This window comes from Carassius gibelio, chromosome B11, assembly GCF_023724105.1.
Source record: "Carassius gibelio isolate Cgi1373 ecotype wild population from Czech Republic chromosome B11, carGib1.2-hapl.c, whole genome shotgun sequence".
NCBI classification, from domain to species: Eukaryota; Metazoa; Chordata; class Actinopteri; order Cypriniformes; family Cyprinidae; genus Carassius; species Carassius gibelio.
The window spans coordinates 1283289-1299436 of record NC_068406.1 but is presented as its reverse complement, the minus strand read 5'-3'; the positions used below and the strand labels follow the sequence as shown (position 1 = coordinate 1299436).

The 16148-nt window shown below is 39.6% G+C and overlaps 1 protein-coding gene and 1 pseudogene across 3 annotated transcripts in view; one reads left to right on the top strand and one right to left on the bottom strand.

The window, feature by feature from the left end:
• LOC127967773 (tubulin polyglutamylase TTLL7-like) overlaps positions 1-16148 on the bottom strand; it is a 121013-nt gene that overhangs the window by 70408 nt on the left and 34457 nt on the right. For all 3 annotated transcript variants that reach the window (XM_052568453.1, XM_052568454.1, XM_052568455.1), the window contains 5 exons: positions 8381-8448; positions 8101-8259; positions 5695-5911; positions 4880-5044; positions 3401-3559 (listed from right to left, as the gene is read on the bottom strand). In XM_052568453.1, coding sequence (XP_052424413.1) covers positions 3401-3559; positions 4880-5044; positions 5695-5911; positions 8101-8259; positions 8381-8448 — 768 coding nt within the window. The remainder of the gene's footprint in view (positions 1-3400; positions 3560-4879; positions 5045-5694; positions 5912-8100; positions 8260-8380; positions 8449-16148) is intronic.
• LOC127967776 (cyclin-dependent kinase-like 1) lies at positions 11681-12564 on the top strand (annotated as a pseudogene).

The window sequence follows — 16148 nt, the reverse complement described above, 5'->3', positions numbered from 1 at the left end:
TATTAGAGATAAAATTGCAACCATTCAGCCGTCAGCTACAGTTTCGCATCAGACAGTGCACTATAGACCCCCTGAGGAACAGTTCCACTCATTCTCTACTATAGGAGAGGAAGAATTGTATAAACTTGTTAAATCATCTAAACTTACAACATGTATGTTAGACCCTATACCATCTAAGCTCTTAAAAGAGGTGCTTCCAGAAGTCATAGGTCCTCTTCTGACTATTATTAATTCCTCATTGTTATTAGGACATGTCCCCAAAACCTTCAAACTGGCTGTTATTAAGCCTCTCATAAAAAAGCCACAACTTGACCCCAGAGAACTAGTTAATTATAGACCAATCTCGAATCTCCCTTTTCTGTCCAAGATACTAGAAAAGGTGGTATCCTCACAATTATATTCCTTCTTAGAGAAAAATGGTATATGTGAGGATTTCCAGTCAGGATTTAGACCATATCATAGTACTGAAACTGCTCTCCTTAGAGTTACAAATGATCTGCTCTTATCATCTGATCGTGGGTGTATCTCTCTATTAGTTTTATTGGATCTTAGTGCTGCGTTTGACACAATTGACCACAACATTCTTTTGCATAGACTTGAACACTTTGTTGGCATCAGTGGAAGTGCATTAGCATGGTTTAAATCGTACTTATATGACCGCCATCAGTTCGTAGCAGTGAATGAAGATGTATCATATCGATCACAAGTGCAGTATGGAGTACCTCAAGGCTCAGTTCTAGGGCCGCTACTCTTCACGCTTTATATGTTACCCTTGGGAGATATCATCAGGAAACATGGTGTTAGCTTTCACTGTTATGCTGATGATACGCAGCTCTATATTTCCTCGCAGCCCGGTGAAACACACCAATTTGAAAAACTAATGGAATGCATAGTCGATATAAAAAATTGGATGACGAGTAATTTCTTACTGCTAAATTCTGAAAAAACAGAGGTGTTAATCATAGGGCCTAAAAACTCTACTTGTAATAACCTAGAACACTGTCTAAGACTTGATGGTTGCTCTGTCAATTCTTCGTCATCAGTTAGGAACCTAGGTGTGCTACTTGATCGCAATCTTTCCTTAGAAAGCCACGTTTCTAGCATTTGTAAAACTGCATTTTTCCATCTCAAAAATATATCTAAATTACGGCCTATGCTCTCAATGTCAAATGCAGAAATGTTAATCCATGCATTTATGACTTCAAGGTTAGACTACTGTAATGCTTTATTGGGTGGTTGTTCTGCACGCTTGGTAAACAAACTACAGCTAGTCCAAAATGCAGCAGCAAGAGTTCTTACTAGAACCAGGAAGTATGACCATATTAGCCCGGTCCTGTCCACACTGCACTGGCTCCCTATCAAACATCGTATAGATTTTAAAATATTGCTTATTACTTATAAAGCCCTGAATGGTTTAGCACCTCAGTATTTGAATGAGCTCCTTTTACATTATACTCCTCTACGTCCGCTACGTTCTCTAAACTCAGGCAATTTGATAATACCTAGAATATCAAAATCAACTGCGGGCGGCAGATCCTTTTCCTATTTGGCGCCTAAACTCTGGAATAACCTACCTAACATTGTTCGGGAGGCAGACACACTCTTGCAGTTTAAATCTAGATTAAAGACCCATCTCTTTAACCTGGCTTACACATAACATACTAATATGCTTTTAATATCCAAATCCGTTAAAGGATTTTTAGGCTGCATTAATTAGGTAAACTGGAACCGGAACACTTCACATAACACCGTACTTTCTACATCATAAGAAGAATGGCATCTACGCTAATATTTGTCTGTTTCTCTCTTGTTCCGAGGTCACCGTGGCCACCAGATCCAGTCTGTGTCCAGATCAGAGGGTCACTGCAGTCACCCGGATCCAGTACGTATCCAGACCAGATGGTGGATCAGCACCTAGAAAGGACCTCTACTGCCCTGAAAGACAGCGGAGACCAGGACAACTAGAGCCCCAGATACAGATCCCCTGTAAAGACCTTGTCTCAGAGGAGCACCAGGACAAGACCACAGGAAACAGATGATTCTTCTGCACAATCTGACTTTGCTGCAGTCTGGAATTGAACTACTGGTTTCGTCTGGTCAGAGGAGAACTGGCCCCCCAACTGAGCCTGGTTTCTCCCAAGGTTTTTTTCTCCATTCTGTCACCGATGGAGTTTCGGTTCCTTGCCGCTGTCGCCTCTGGCTTGCTTAGTTGGGGTCACTTCATCTACAGCGATATCGTTGACTTGATTGCAAATTAAAACAGACACTATTTCAACTGAACAGAGATGACATCAATGAATTCAATGATGAACTGCCTTTAACTATCATTTTGCATTATTGAGACACTGTTTTCCAAATGAATGTTGTTCAGTGCTTTGGCGCAATGTATTTTGTTTAAAGCACTATATAAATAAAGGTGATTGATTGATTGATTGTTTTATGAGGAAAGTATATTTATAATGCAATGCTAATCGACATAGCCTTTATCAGTGTATTTAATGCTATATAATGCTATCATTCTGTAATATGAAACCAATCTGGTCAAAAAAAGAAGGTCAACTGTGTTAAGTTAATATGAAGAAAAAGCATATCAATAAATTATTTCCTTGTTGAACAACGGGTTTGTAAACAGGCTCATACACATGCAAAACTTAGGAAAGTGCACTGTCACAAACAGAAATGTCAACAACTAGACTTTTTCATTATTTCATTATTATTACGGAAGACTAATTCTTATCATGGGGAGAATTTGTACCGGTATATCGCAAATGATAAGATATCGCCCATCCCTAGCCATGAATGGAAGCCGGTGGGCGTGGCCTATGGTGAGAAGATGACTATTCGTTGATGTCTTGCTTTGGACGCTCTCTTTATGCAAATGTTTGTTCCCGGGTGATGTCATCTTTTACATCTTTTACGTGATGTCATCTTAACATTAGCTTGAATATATAAATTATGTGTTTATAATGAGGAGGACATTTAAAGCTATGAAACCTCCAGGACGTTTTAATGGTACAAAGACCTCATATACTGTATATCAAAAGATCAAGGTAAATTTGATATCTCATGCCTTGACCCCTTTCATTTTATACAAAACACAATTGGTACCTGAGGTGTCAACCGCAATAATACAGAAATTGAAACCATTACAAAAATATAATCCTTAGTAGCTTGTTGTGAACCAAAATGTTTTGAATTCATTAACAAAACGAAGATGAGATAACAAATAATAAAACATTTAGCTGACAAGAACCCACTGTAGCTTTCATTATAGCTATAATGTCATTTAGAAATGTAACCATGTTAATATAAAAAAATGCAATAGACCATAGCCAGAAATGTATACTGTGTGGCGGATCAAAAGAAGTGAACTGATTGAGGACAGAAGGTGAAAACAGACCTCGAGCAGCCAGGGCTTGAGCTTGCGGTCAAGGATTATGTCAAATCCCAGAACTTCAAAGCAGATGCTGGCGCTCCCTGGTGGCTGGCCGGGGCGGCACATGCGGTAGGCGTGGAGCACATGAGGTTCGGCCACTATCAGGGTCTTCACCACCAGCTCCTGTGAACACGTGCACAAAACACGCATTTGTTATAAAAGACCACACAACAAATTGAAACAACTCCAATCAGTGCATTCACAATTGAACGCTGTGAATTGAATTGCTCCAATCACAAGAAATGCATGACATTGTGTTAACTCTCAGTAAGGACATGCTCGTGAAATCTCATTGCATGTGCAAACAGCCCGTATGAGGGACTCATTAACATCCCAGCTCCCTGAAGAGACATGATAGGTCAGAGACTGACAGCACGCTAGGGGAAGACAGGGGCAGATCGTCGGAAGACAGGAACAGACGGCCTGTATCAGCTGCTGTACTCTCTTATCAGAGGTCTGGCAGGCCGGCGGTCTCCCTGCATGATTAAACAGAGGCTGTGTTGAAGTATGAGGGGCAGATAACCGGCGGGACATTTGCTGAGCATCCCGTGGACCCCAAACGCGCAGTTCCGGAGAAGCAGGTTAGATCCCAGCATGCATCCTCCACAGAGAAGAGAAAGAAGTATGTGTGTGTGTGTTTGTCCTCAGCCAAACTGAAAATGTTCATGCATATCTTTTCTGACATATAAATGAGAATTTAACATTAGTTATCAGTAGAGTCTAATTCTGAGTCTGAGAAATTGCTTCAATAAATAAGGACAGCTTGTGGGCCAATAGAGAGGCACAGAATTACAGAGACGGTGCACACTGGGTAAAATATAACATACACAGTCAATAAATACAGTTGTGCAATGAGTGGATGAGCTCTCCATTTGAAAAGATGAAAGAATTACAATTAGATCTAAAGAGAAGTGGACAGCGAGGTGGAAGAGACAGCAAACAGAAACAGAGGAAAGATAAGGGCAGAGCTGTCACACTGGTAACACTCTGACAGGAAACAGATTCGTTTGGGAAAGGAAAATTTGATACAATTGAGAAACTGGAGCCAGGGAGGCTGATTAATGTAGTGCTGCGTGATCTATCGAATTCTGAAAAATATGGCAAATCTCGATAAGCTTATCATCAGGGTTGTGATATGCATTGCATTATGAAATTAAAGCCATTAATGTGAAGTTAATGGAAGTGTGTTGAAAAGACTGGGTGTGCAATGTCTTCTGATTCGTCTGTGAACTGATGACAACATATCCGTGAAGACAAGCATGAAAACACATTTTTAGAAGTTTTTAAATTTTTGTAAAACTTCTATTGATTTCACATATTGCTCATGGGGCAAGAAACTAAAAATTCTAATTACATAATCTTTCAAATAATCTATCAAACAATGTATCACGTGGCCCTAGATTGAAAGTTATTGAAGAATCAATATAAATAAAAACTACTCACGGAAACATCGCCCCAGAATTTGGCCACATCGTAATCGTTGGTTCGAAGGAACTCTGTGAACCAACCAATAGAGCGCTTGCTGCCTTTGTCCGCAGTTTCATCTCGCTCAAAGTTCTCGTTGTGTTTGTTTACGGAGTAGTTGGTCAAGTGCATGTAGAGCTGGTTCTGAAGAAAACATTATTATACCTGTCACATTTATGGCCCAAATAAATGATTGTTTACAATGCATACATTTACATAAGAATTTTCTATGAATATATGTAATGCAACATTTTGCACAGCAATGGTTTTACAAAGATTTACAACAAAGTAAATCTATTACAATGCAAAGAAAAATGGTTTTACGAAGATTTAGTATGTGGCAGTTTACATACAATTGTTTTCAGAAAGATTTAAAATGCAAGATTTTAAACAATAATTATTTTATATTAAATCAATTTGCATATGAATCATTTTACATATGGCTGAATTATGCATACTTCATAATGTGACAACTTGATAACATGCTAAAACGTAACAACTGCATCAATACACTCATATTCATTACAATTACATATGGTGTTTACTCTTACTAATGACTGTTATCTCAATTACCTATAACAGCGTTAAAGTCAATATGAAACAGCATTTGCAATTGCTTGTATCCATCGGGAATCGACTGGACTGTGAAAAGTGTCAATATGAACGTTTTATAGAGTGGAGCTTTCTGCCCATTATTGGAACGGAGTTTATTTTGATGTTGGGTTGACTGTAAATCCATTTACTACATTGAATAAAAAATTTCACATCACTTACGTTATCATAAGCAAACTCACCAAGTTGGACTCGTTTGGCGTGTGGTATTTCTCTGTACCCATTCGCACCAGGCCGTCGTTGTAGAGGAAGACACGTAGTGGATCACAGGAAGTAACAAGAATGTAGAATCTCAGGTCAAATTTGTAGCCCTCCATAAGGAAGGGCTTGTCTAAGTATTCCTGCACAATGAAGTGATCCTGGACCGGGAGCTTTTCATAATTGCGAATCAGAGATATCCTGGGAGAAAATGGATAAGATTCAGCGCACATCCCAAAAATGTGCTGCATATGTTATTGTTGGTTAAAAATCCCAGGCTGAAATGTGTCAGAGAGAGCGACTTTATTAAGGTGCTGTGTCTATCGCTGGACCCTTGACCCTGACTAGGCCCAGACATCTTGGTCTGTTTCAAGCCCTGCCATCATTTATTTCCTTTGGTTCTGAGCTTGAACAGATCTCCAGCTCTTGGCTGTTATAGTATACAGACGACTACCCGTTTACCAGTACCAAACACATGAATAAGTGAAGCTTGGATGTTTAACAAACAAAGGGGCCTTAGAAAAACCAGCTTTGACGGTAAAATATACAGCCATTGGTCTGCATTAACCTAATTGGTTGCATGTTTCTTTTCTTCCGGTTTCCATGTGACCTCAGCGTTTACCTGAGACGTCAACTTTCCAAAGACCACAAGCTGCTGAAGGAGGGCTCGATCATCACAGTTCATTTGTTAGCTGTCAACTGATAAATATTGCTAAATAATTTGTCTGCTTGCTCTTGCCGCAATTAAATGCAGAGGTTCAGTACTATTAAAACACAGCTGAATGTTCTCTAGAATTGCGTTGTTACGAAAGATTCTCCTGTGACTCATGATACATTTGACTCATTTACGGTTGTTTGTTCAGTACGAGAACAAAATTGCAGAAAATGACCAAACAAGAACAAGGGCCAAAAAAAGACCAACACAACACTGAGTTGCTCCATATGCTCAATTAAAACAATTAAAAATGATTTACCGCGATTGAGTCTCCTTTCTACTAGCATTAATAAGTGGCTCTTGGGGGTTTCCAGGATTTATTACACTTCAAATGCATTCTGTTTTCCATAAGAAATGCCACATCTATCGCTAACAGGTGTTTTGTTTAATATATGAACATTTAATTTAGAATTAAATATTAAATATTAATTGCTTTTGCTATAGTGAAGGGAGTTCAGAGTATGTGAATTTGGTGCTCAGCCAAAAGCAGCACACCAACCAATCTTCCTTATCTCCACCGTACTGGCACACAGTCTCTAGTCCTGCGCTTGGCATCCGCTGGCTCAGGTGTGTATTTAGTGTCCAGTAGCTTGTGTTGTGTTATGTTGTAGAGGATAATGGGGTTGTTTGAATTGCATGACATGATTGATGAGGGCTGATGGCAGGTAATCAAAACCCACTTTGGCTGTGGTTAATTTGGCACCAGTGGGGATCTCGTCTTTTAGCCCTCCACAGTTTTTAACAAGCCTCTGCTTAGACACAAACAATATTCATTTAGTTTTCGGCCTGAAAAATAAATTATGTAGGAAGATATAACTTAATTTCCTGCGTCACGCTATGCTTTTTCAAATTTAATCTCCAGCCTAGCAGACGATCTTCTTTCACTTGTTAAATGCGGCACAATAACTCAACCTTTGATGACTTCTCATTTTAATAAGTGCCGGCTTGCTGTAGCATATGACCATAGAAATATTAATTTATGAACAGATAAAAGGCAGTCATAAATAAAACTAGTGCCCCATCTGCTGCTGTACGCCTTCAGCTTAGGTATAAGGTATAAGCATTAAAATAAAGGGTTGGTGTTAGGGTTATAATTTATGCTACAGTTTAGTTTCAAATTTACATTAAGAATTAGTGCTTGCGATGGCATAATATTACAAACATGAGTAAGACATGGAATGATACTCCCCAACCCAAGTGCTAATTCAACAAACTGGATCTAGAAAGGGGTTTTAAAGATGGCCGCCAACCGAAATGACTTTTTCATTACCCTCTGCTTATAAGATTATAAACAGTTATTTCAGAGTCAACTATTTATAGATTTTACAAAAATAGATCAAAGAATACATTTTAATGTTAAATATCACCTCACATACAGTAAGTCTAACTGCAAAAGATAAAATATGTCAGAGCAACCAAAGCTCAAATTGCATCCAAACACACAAATGGCTAGAACTCCATGCAGCTCATGTCCTACTTTCAGCAATAAATGAATGACGTCTGATCTGTCAGGCATAGAAAATTTTGAAATAGCAACATTTTACTCTGAAATCTATGCCACTTTTGTAGCAGTATACTGCCCATGGGAAAATGACAAATAACCTCTATTTTGAGAACTATTCCAGAACAACAACAGCAAAACAGGATGCGCAGTTTCCATTCTGCTGTAACTTACCCATGGCCCATGGCTCCATTCGCAGGCTTAACGATGAACGTTTTCTGCTTGCGTTTTCGTTTCAACTCTTTAACATAATTCTGGAACTGTGTGCATTCGGCTGGGAAGATCCAGGTTTTGGGGATGAAGCTATATTCCTGAGACTGACTTTTAATCATCCTAAGGAAAGAAAGAGGATATTAAAATTAATGAAAACAAAGAGCTTAAGTCAACTTTTCTTGGCTGGAGGGCGGCTATAATCAGTCACGTATCTTATATGGTATCATATTTTCAAACTCACTTGGACATGTTCCTCGCCAAGCAGTCTTTCCGACAGATCTCACCCATTCCTGGAAAATGGTTTATCCTCTGAGGAAAATAATCACACTGTTAGAGGGCACTCAGTTATTCACCTCTGAGAGGAAAAACACAACATAAGACCCCAAGTCTTGAACTGAGACTATAATATTTTGACATTTATGTCCAATTACAGACTCAAAACAAAAGGTAGTTGTCAGACCTTTCTTAACCCCTATTTAGTTCCCCACATTGTTTTTAATTTAAAACTAAAAAAGACGATCAATTTTGACTCTAAGGGCCAAGGTAATTGGTTCTGCATCAGTACCCATGTAGTTGTAGGTACTGACAGATGAATGAATTGCTTTGAATGCAAAGAGGAAGAGAGGGGGTGGAGAGTTTTCTGTATTCTTTGAGCAAATGAGGCTGAACAGGGCCATTAATTTGACTCATATGACCTGTAACTTGGCAGCCGAGCCAATCACAGGAAAGCAAGAAAAAAAAACTGTAAAACAAACATTTTAGTAGGTGTGAAAGCACAGCATGCTTTTCCAAAAATAAAAGTAAAAAAACACAACTTTATGAAAAGTGTTATATGAAACAAAGCATCTAAGCCAATTGTTTGGGGCATTTTTCTTTGCAGCTGTACAGTAATATTGTGATCGAGACAGGAAATATTAGTCAGACATGCAGAGTTGCTTTATGAAAGCATGCCCAAACACAGTGTTATACTGAATGTAAATGTTATTTGTTTCAAACATAAAAGATAGATTGATATCTTGATAACAATGTTTTTTGCCAATGTGAATTTAGAGTTTACTTTAATCTTTTACTCATCCTTTTACTCATTCCCTATCAAATTCTGAAAATAAATGGAGAAAATATGAAGTACAGTATGGCCATGCTGCTGCAAATACCACAGACTAGCTCTGATGTTGAAATATCTGTTATTAATAACATTGTTTAAACATGTCATTTATTGAGGTTAATTAAATTATAAAAAAATTTGAAAGGTAGCCATCTTAATTAAGTGTTTGCCATGTATGTTGTGTTGTTTGTTTGAGTGTTTTAATATTTAGCATTTGTGTCAATTCAAACACAAAGCTTATGCTGTTTTAGAGCAATTTTAAGACAGAATGGTGTATATCCTTCACAAAAAAGGCAAAGATAGCAGACTACAGGCACATTTCCATTACGGATTTGCGTAAAACTTTGACGATATTTTATAAATGTCGATAAAAAAAGTATTGTAAAATGATGGGGTTTCCATTAACCAGTGTTATGCAACTACAACATAAGCTTTTGGCTCTCGCAATAATTCATGGCAATGGATTTTGGTGGCATTTTGGCTATATTTATTAAAAGGAGGCGTGAGCCGCTTCAGAAACGTTTCCATTGCCAGTTTTGCAAATTATTCCTTTTTTTGCATTGCCTGAAAAACCACCTCATGCAAGCACATAATTTTTGCGATATATGGGCGTTTTTGTGAAATTGATTTAGTAAATGTAAGATCAAAAGGAAAAAATGTATGTAATAATTACAATTATTTATATGAGCTGCCAGCAGTAACTGTAGGAGTCACAATCACGTTCTTCCGGTTTTGAAGAGTGATGAATTCCAAAGACGTCCTGACTTGAAGGGTGATTGGGAGTTTTTTTTTTCAGTGGAAAGTGAAAAAGAGCTAAGAGAGGTGTCAGCTGGCACAGACTTAGTAGGTTGCAGAAGTGTTCTAGCTCACATAGTCTTAGAAGAAGGAAAAGAAATCACAGGCTTGTCTGTGTGTGAGCCTTTTTAAAGTCTGAGATGGTTTACACCTCTCAGGATGGGCTTGTCCAATGAGAAAGGCTGAAATTCCAAGCGGAAGTTAGGAAATACTGAGAAGTTTTACGACCCTTTGTGTGAGAGCATAGCAGTTTGCAAATGGAACTCGAGTGGGGGGGGGGGGTGATGCAAAAATTACTTCTTAGAAGGTTCTTAGGTTCTTAGAACACTAATATGCTGCATAGGTATAAACAATAATATACACTTTTGTTTAGTTCATCAGAAACAAATTAATAAATACTAAACATGGTAGGATTACATATAGGTAATATTACATAAATGAGTGGTTCTATCATGAGCATGCATAAAACAGTCAAATACAAGAGACAATATACAAGAACAGCAATAATATACACAATGACCTCAAGGATATGTGTGTTCATTCAAAGAGAGGTTTTCTTATGAACTTATCAGAAAAGAGTCCCTTTTTATGGGCATTATGTGTCTGTTTTTGAGAGACTTGAGTTAAGAGTTGCTTTGCCACATTCCTGAGAGCCATAAACTAGTGTTATCAGATAGTGTGCCTTTGGTTGCTATGGAACCAGAGGCCTGTTCTGCCTTTTTTTTAAGTGATAGTTTCGGGGCATGGATCCTTAGATATTATTTGTTAAATATAACAAATAGTTATGTGTCTGATTGATCCAAATGCTACATAACCCCCACCGTTTAAAATGTTGTTGTCCATCTAATAGAGAAAAGCGAGCGACATCAAAGATGCAGAACAATCGGACATGCACCTGCTGCTCACTTCTGGGAGACAGAGGTGGCTCTCTGGCTGTTGGTGCCTCCAGGAGTGGTTGTGGTGCCATGGTGGATGCTGTCAGATGGTGCGCTATGGTGATTTAGGCTGTAGCAAGGTGTGGGTCCTCGAGCCTATGCAGCAGGTGTTAAGGCTGTGTCACCTGTTGTCCTGAAGTGAGTTGGTCCGGGTCAGATGGTTGTTGATGTTGATACCCAGTAGACTATCTGTGGTACCTGAGTTTTGGAACAGCTAGGTTGGACTCTCATTGGTGAGAGTGCAGGAGGCTCCATGGGTCGTAGGGAATTGTTTTGGAGATTTTGATATGTGTAGAGAGTTCAGACTGACCTAGTGATGATGGCTGGAGGGCAGAAGGTCGTTGTTAGACCTCTGTTTTGCTCAAATGTCACTAGAAATCAGATGATCCTAAGGATGTCCTTCCAAGTTCTCCTCAGTCGAGTTTGGTTCAAGGAGCTCTTTTGCTAGTGTCAGCAGCTCCTGTAACTCAGAGGTAGGAGTGTCCAGCTGTCCTTGTGTAGCCTCTGTTTGGCACCTGTGTGAAGGATTGCAAACTCAAACACATTCTCACTGTGCATGGACACACGGCTCTATCTGTCCGTCAGATTCACACGACAACACACAGCTCCTTGATATCTAACAAATTTTGATTTCAGGAAGTTGCTATTTGTGTTCGCATTAATTTTTTTATCATGAAGCAAATATTTGGATGAGACATTGGAAGCGATGGAGAAGTATGAGAAAATCAGTAAGATCTGGGAAGGCTCTTATGGCATCGTGTTCAAGGGCAGGAATAAAGACACCGGACAGACCGTTGCCATCCAAGTAGTTTGTGGAGTCTGAGGATGATCCCATCATTAAGAAACAGAAAAATCCAAACCTGGTGAATCTGATCGAGGTGTTCAGAAGAAAGAGAAAACTTTACCTGGTGTTTGAGTACTGCGACCACACCGTCCTAAATGAGCTGGACAGATACAAAAGAGGCGTTCCAGAGCACATGGTTAAAACCATCATCTGGCAAACACTTCATGCTGTGAACTTCTGTCACAAACAAAATTGTATCCACAGAGATGTGAAGCCTGAAAATATTCTCATCACCAAACAACAGGTAATCAAACTGTGACTTTGGCTTTGCCAGGATCCTCAGGGCAGTAGGCTGTGTGTTTGCAGAGCTTCTCTCCTGTGCCCCTTTATGGCCGGGCAAATCCGATGTAGACCAGCTGTATCTAATCAGGAAAGCTTTGGGTGAGTTGATTCCTCGACACCAGCAAGTGTTCAGAACTAACCAGTTATTCAGCAGAGTTTGTGTCCCTGAACCACAGGAAATGGAACCTCTTGAACTGAAGTACCCAAATATCTCGTACCAGGCACTGAGCCTCATGAAGGGTTATCTGCGGATGGACCCGGCTAAGAGGTTGTCCTGTGTCCTTTGACAGTCAAATAGAAGACAGCGAGAGTATGACACGTGAACTGGACCGCAAGCAAGCAAACACCTGCCTCCTGGGTATCTTCCTCAGTTGGCCAAGAGCAGTACTGTCTTCCCAGCCATGGAAAACAGAAAATACTACAACAACCTGCTCAAATTGAGCTATCATCTACCCAAGATATGACGGACGTCAAATCATCAGGAACCCGAGAGCCTACCAACCTCCCAGCTTGTGTGTGTGTATGTATGTTATAGACAAAGGGCTCTGCTCTGCCTGTAGAATGATGATGTCACACTGCCAAAGCAAAGACTCACAGAGGCATTTCTGTAATATGTAAAATGACAATAGCAATAATACTAGCATTAAAACCGAATGCTGTACTGTGCTTGATAGTTTGATTAGAAACTGACTTCGGTGCTATGGACGAGTTCGCGCTGTGGGACAGGTTTCTTTTTAACCTCTATTAGATCCAGATGTTTTACTTAATTATAAATCCTAATGATGTTTGAAGTGTGAATATGTGACTAAAAACAATTCTATAGACATAACCTCACCCAGAAAAAAATCAACAAACATTCATTCAGATTTTCTATAGATAAAAGACTGGAATTTTGCAGTATGGATTTTGATGAAAGCGTGATCATCTTAGACAAAATATTCAATAAGTGTTTGGGGATGTGTAGAACTTGTTTGAAATGCTCTTTCTGTGTGGGCCTGTATTTTTTAAACAGTTATCACCCCTTTGGATTCTGGAATGTGTAGTTCAGAATCAGTGGGGTCTTACCAACACCTTAAGTGGAGGCCTTGTGCTTGTTAAAGGCCTTTTGTGTCACACAGTTGTTTAATAGTCATTGTGGGGCAGGCCATAATGCCTTTACGGTGACTTACAACGGGGTGGAGGTTTTGGAGGAAAAGGCTCTTAAAGCTAGTGTCGTCCTGTTCGATGGCTAGGTCAGCGATCAGTCCGTGTTCAGACTCTGGGTCTGAGAATTCCTTTATGATGGCTTGTTTAAGCTGCGGGTAGTCCGATTGGATGTATCGAGCCAGGATTTTTCTGGCTAGAGGTGATCCAGAGCATATAGAGTCTTTCTTGTTGTTTCACACTGGTCCAAGACTGAGGGAAAAGTCAATTTCTCTTAAGTGAGCATGGACATCATGTTCTCCTGTAAGTTCTTTTATGAATGAAGGGATGTTTCTGCCCATTCGGTTGAGGTCTTTGAGTGTTATTCCATGTGCTGTTTCAGGGCTCACCGGAATAAATCCCTTTTCTTCTGCAGCTGCAGAGGTTTGCTGGAAGCTGACTTGTGAAATGTCAAACAGAAGGCTTTTCTCCCCCCTTCGTATCTTTGTTCAGGGGTTAGGGTATTCGAACTGCTGGTTGGGTGACGTGCAGCAGGGTGCCTTTTATTTGAGTCCATGCACAGTCTGTAGGACTGTTTCAGTTCTCTCTGAACCATGTCAAGCTCCTCTTTAATGTTGCTGAGTCAGGGTCTGGACTTCAGCTCTGGCTGCATGCAGATGGCCTTCTAAGGACTCAGCTCTGGTGTCTCTCTCATTAAGTTCCACATTTAACAGTGACTTTGTGTGAAATAGTTCTCTTTCCAAGTCCTGTCTGATGGATTTTTCCAGCTGCGCTTGGTGTCCAACAACTGTTAATAAAGCCTCCTGAAGATTGGTGATTTCCTTCCGTTGCACTATTCTGTAAGGTTCCTTGCATCTGTTCTGTGCTTTCTCTCATTAAGCAGCTGTCGCTTCCCTGTAGAACTCTGTGACTTGCAAGTTTAGTTCATTTACCACCTGTCTGAGGCCCTTGAGAGGTGGGCCATGGAGATGATGGTGCTGGTCAGCTCCTGGCTGTTCAGACTGCCACATTCTTGGGAGCCATAAACTAGCATTATCAGATAGTGTGCCTTTGGTTGCTATGGAACCAGATAGTTGCATTTCGGAGGAAGGATCCATAGACCCTTAGAAGAGGGTGTGTTAGATATTAATTGTTAAATAAAACAAATAGTTGTGTGTCTGATTGGTCCAAATGCTACAGATGCATTTCCATTAGGCGTATTTTCAATTTGCAATTTTGATTTACATTTATTCATTTAGCAGACGCTTTTATCCAAAGCGACTTACAGATGAAGACAGTGGAAGCAATCAAAAACAACAAAAAGAGCAATGATATAAGTGCTATAACAAGTCTCAGTTAGGTTAACACAGTACATGTAGCATGGGAGTTTAAATAATATATTAAATATAAAGAAAACAGATGGAATAAAAAAATAGAGCAAGCTAGTGTTAGAGGTCTTTACACACACACATACACACACACACACACACACATCCAATTGCATAATAAATGAAAAGAAAATAGAATACAAAAAGATTAGAAAGGTAGTTAGATTTTTTTTAAGAATAGAATTAGAATAGTGAGTGTTAAAGTTAGAGGGTCAAACAAAGATGGAAGAGATGTGTTTTAAGCCGATTCTTGAAGATGGCTAAGGACTCAGCTGCCCGGATTGAGTTGGGGAGGTCATTCCACCAGGAGGGAACATTAAATTTAAAAGTCCGTAAAAGTGACTTTGTGCTTCTTTGAGATGGCACAATCAAGCGATGTTCACTTGCAGAATGCAAGCTTCTAGAGGGCACATAAGTCTGAAGTAACAAATTTAGGTAAATGGGTGCAGAGCCAGTGGTAGTTTTGTAGGCAAACATCAATGCCTTGAATTTTATGCGAGCAGCTATCGGAAGCCAGTGCAAATTGATAAACAGAGGTGTGACGTGTATTCTTTTTGGCTCATTAAAAAACTAATCTGGCTGTCGCGTTCTGAATTAATTGTAATGGTTTGATGGAATTGGCTGGAAGACCTGCCAAGAGGGCATTGCAGTAGTCCAGCCTGGACAGAACAAGAGCTTGAACAAGGATTTGTGCAGCATGTTCCGAAAGAAAGGGCTTGATCTTCTTGATGTTGAATAAAGCAAATCTGCAGGATTGAACAGTTTTAGCAATGTGGTCTGAGAAAGTCAGCTGATCATCAATCATAACTCCAAGGCTTCTAGCTGTTTTTGGAGGAGTTATGGTTGATGTGCCTAACTTGATGGTGAAATTGTGATGAAACGATGGGTTTGCTGGAATCAGTTCTGTCTTGGCAAGGTTGAGTTGAAGGTGATGGTCCATCATCCAGGAAGAAATGTCTGTTATACAAGCTGAGATGCAAATAGCTACAGTAGGATCATCAGGATGGAATGAGAGGTAGAGTTGAGTGTCATCAGCATAGCAGATTTTGCTATGAATTTGCAGAATTTGCGCAATTTGAAGGCTAGTGGAAAATGCGCCTTATGTGAGAGACAATTTGAGAGAATTACTGATTCGGTAAACTTACATGTCATTTAAATTAAAAACAATTACCCAATATTTTAGTTTGATGTGCATAAGACATTATTTGAGTGGTGTGCTGTTAGCTTGGCAACATAATAACATCAGACTGCTTTGAATCTGATGTTAGTATATGTACAGTACAGACCAAAGGTTTGGACACACCTTCTCATTCAAAGAGTTTTCTTTATTTTCATGACTATGAAAATTGTAGAGTCACACAGAAGGCAAAAGGGCCAACAAGTGCTAAGCATCTCTCTGGGAACTCCTTCAAGACTGTTGGAAGACCATTTCAGGTGACTACCTCTTGAAGCTCATCAAGAGGATGCCAAGAGTGTGCAAAGCAGTAATCAAAGCAAAAGGTGGCTACTTTGAAGAACCTAGAATATGACATATTTTC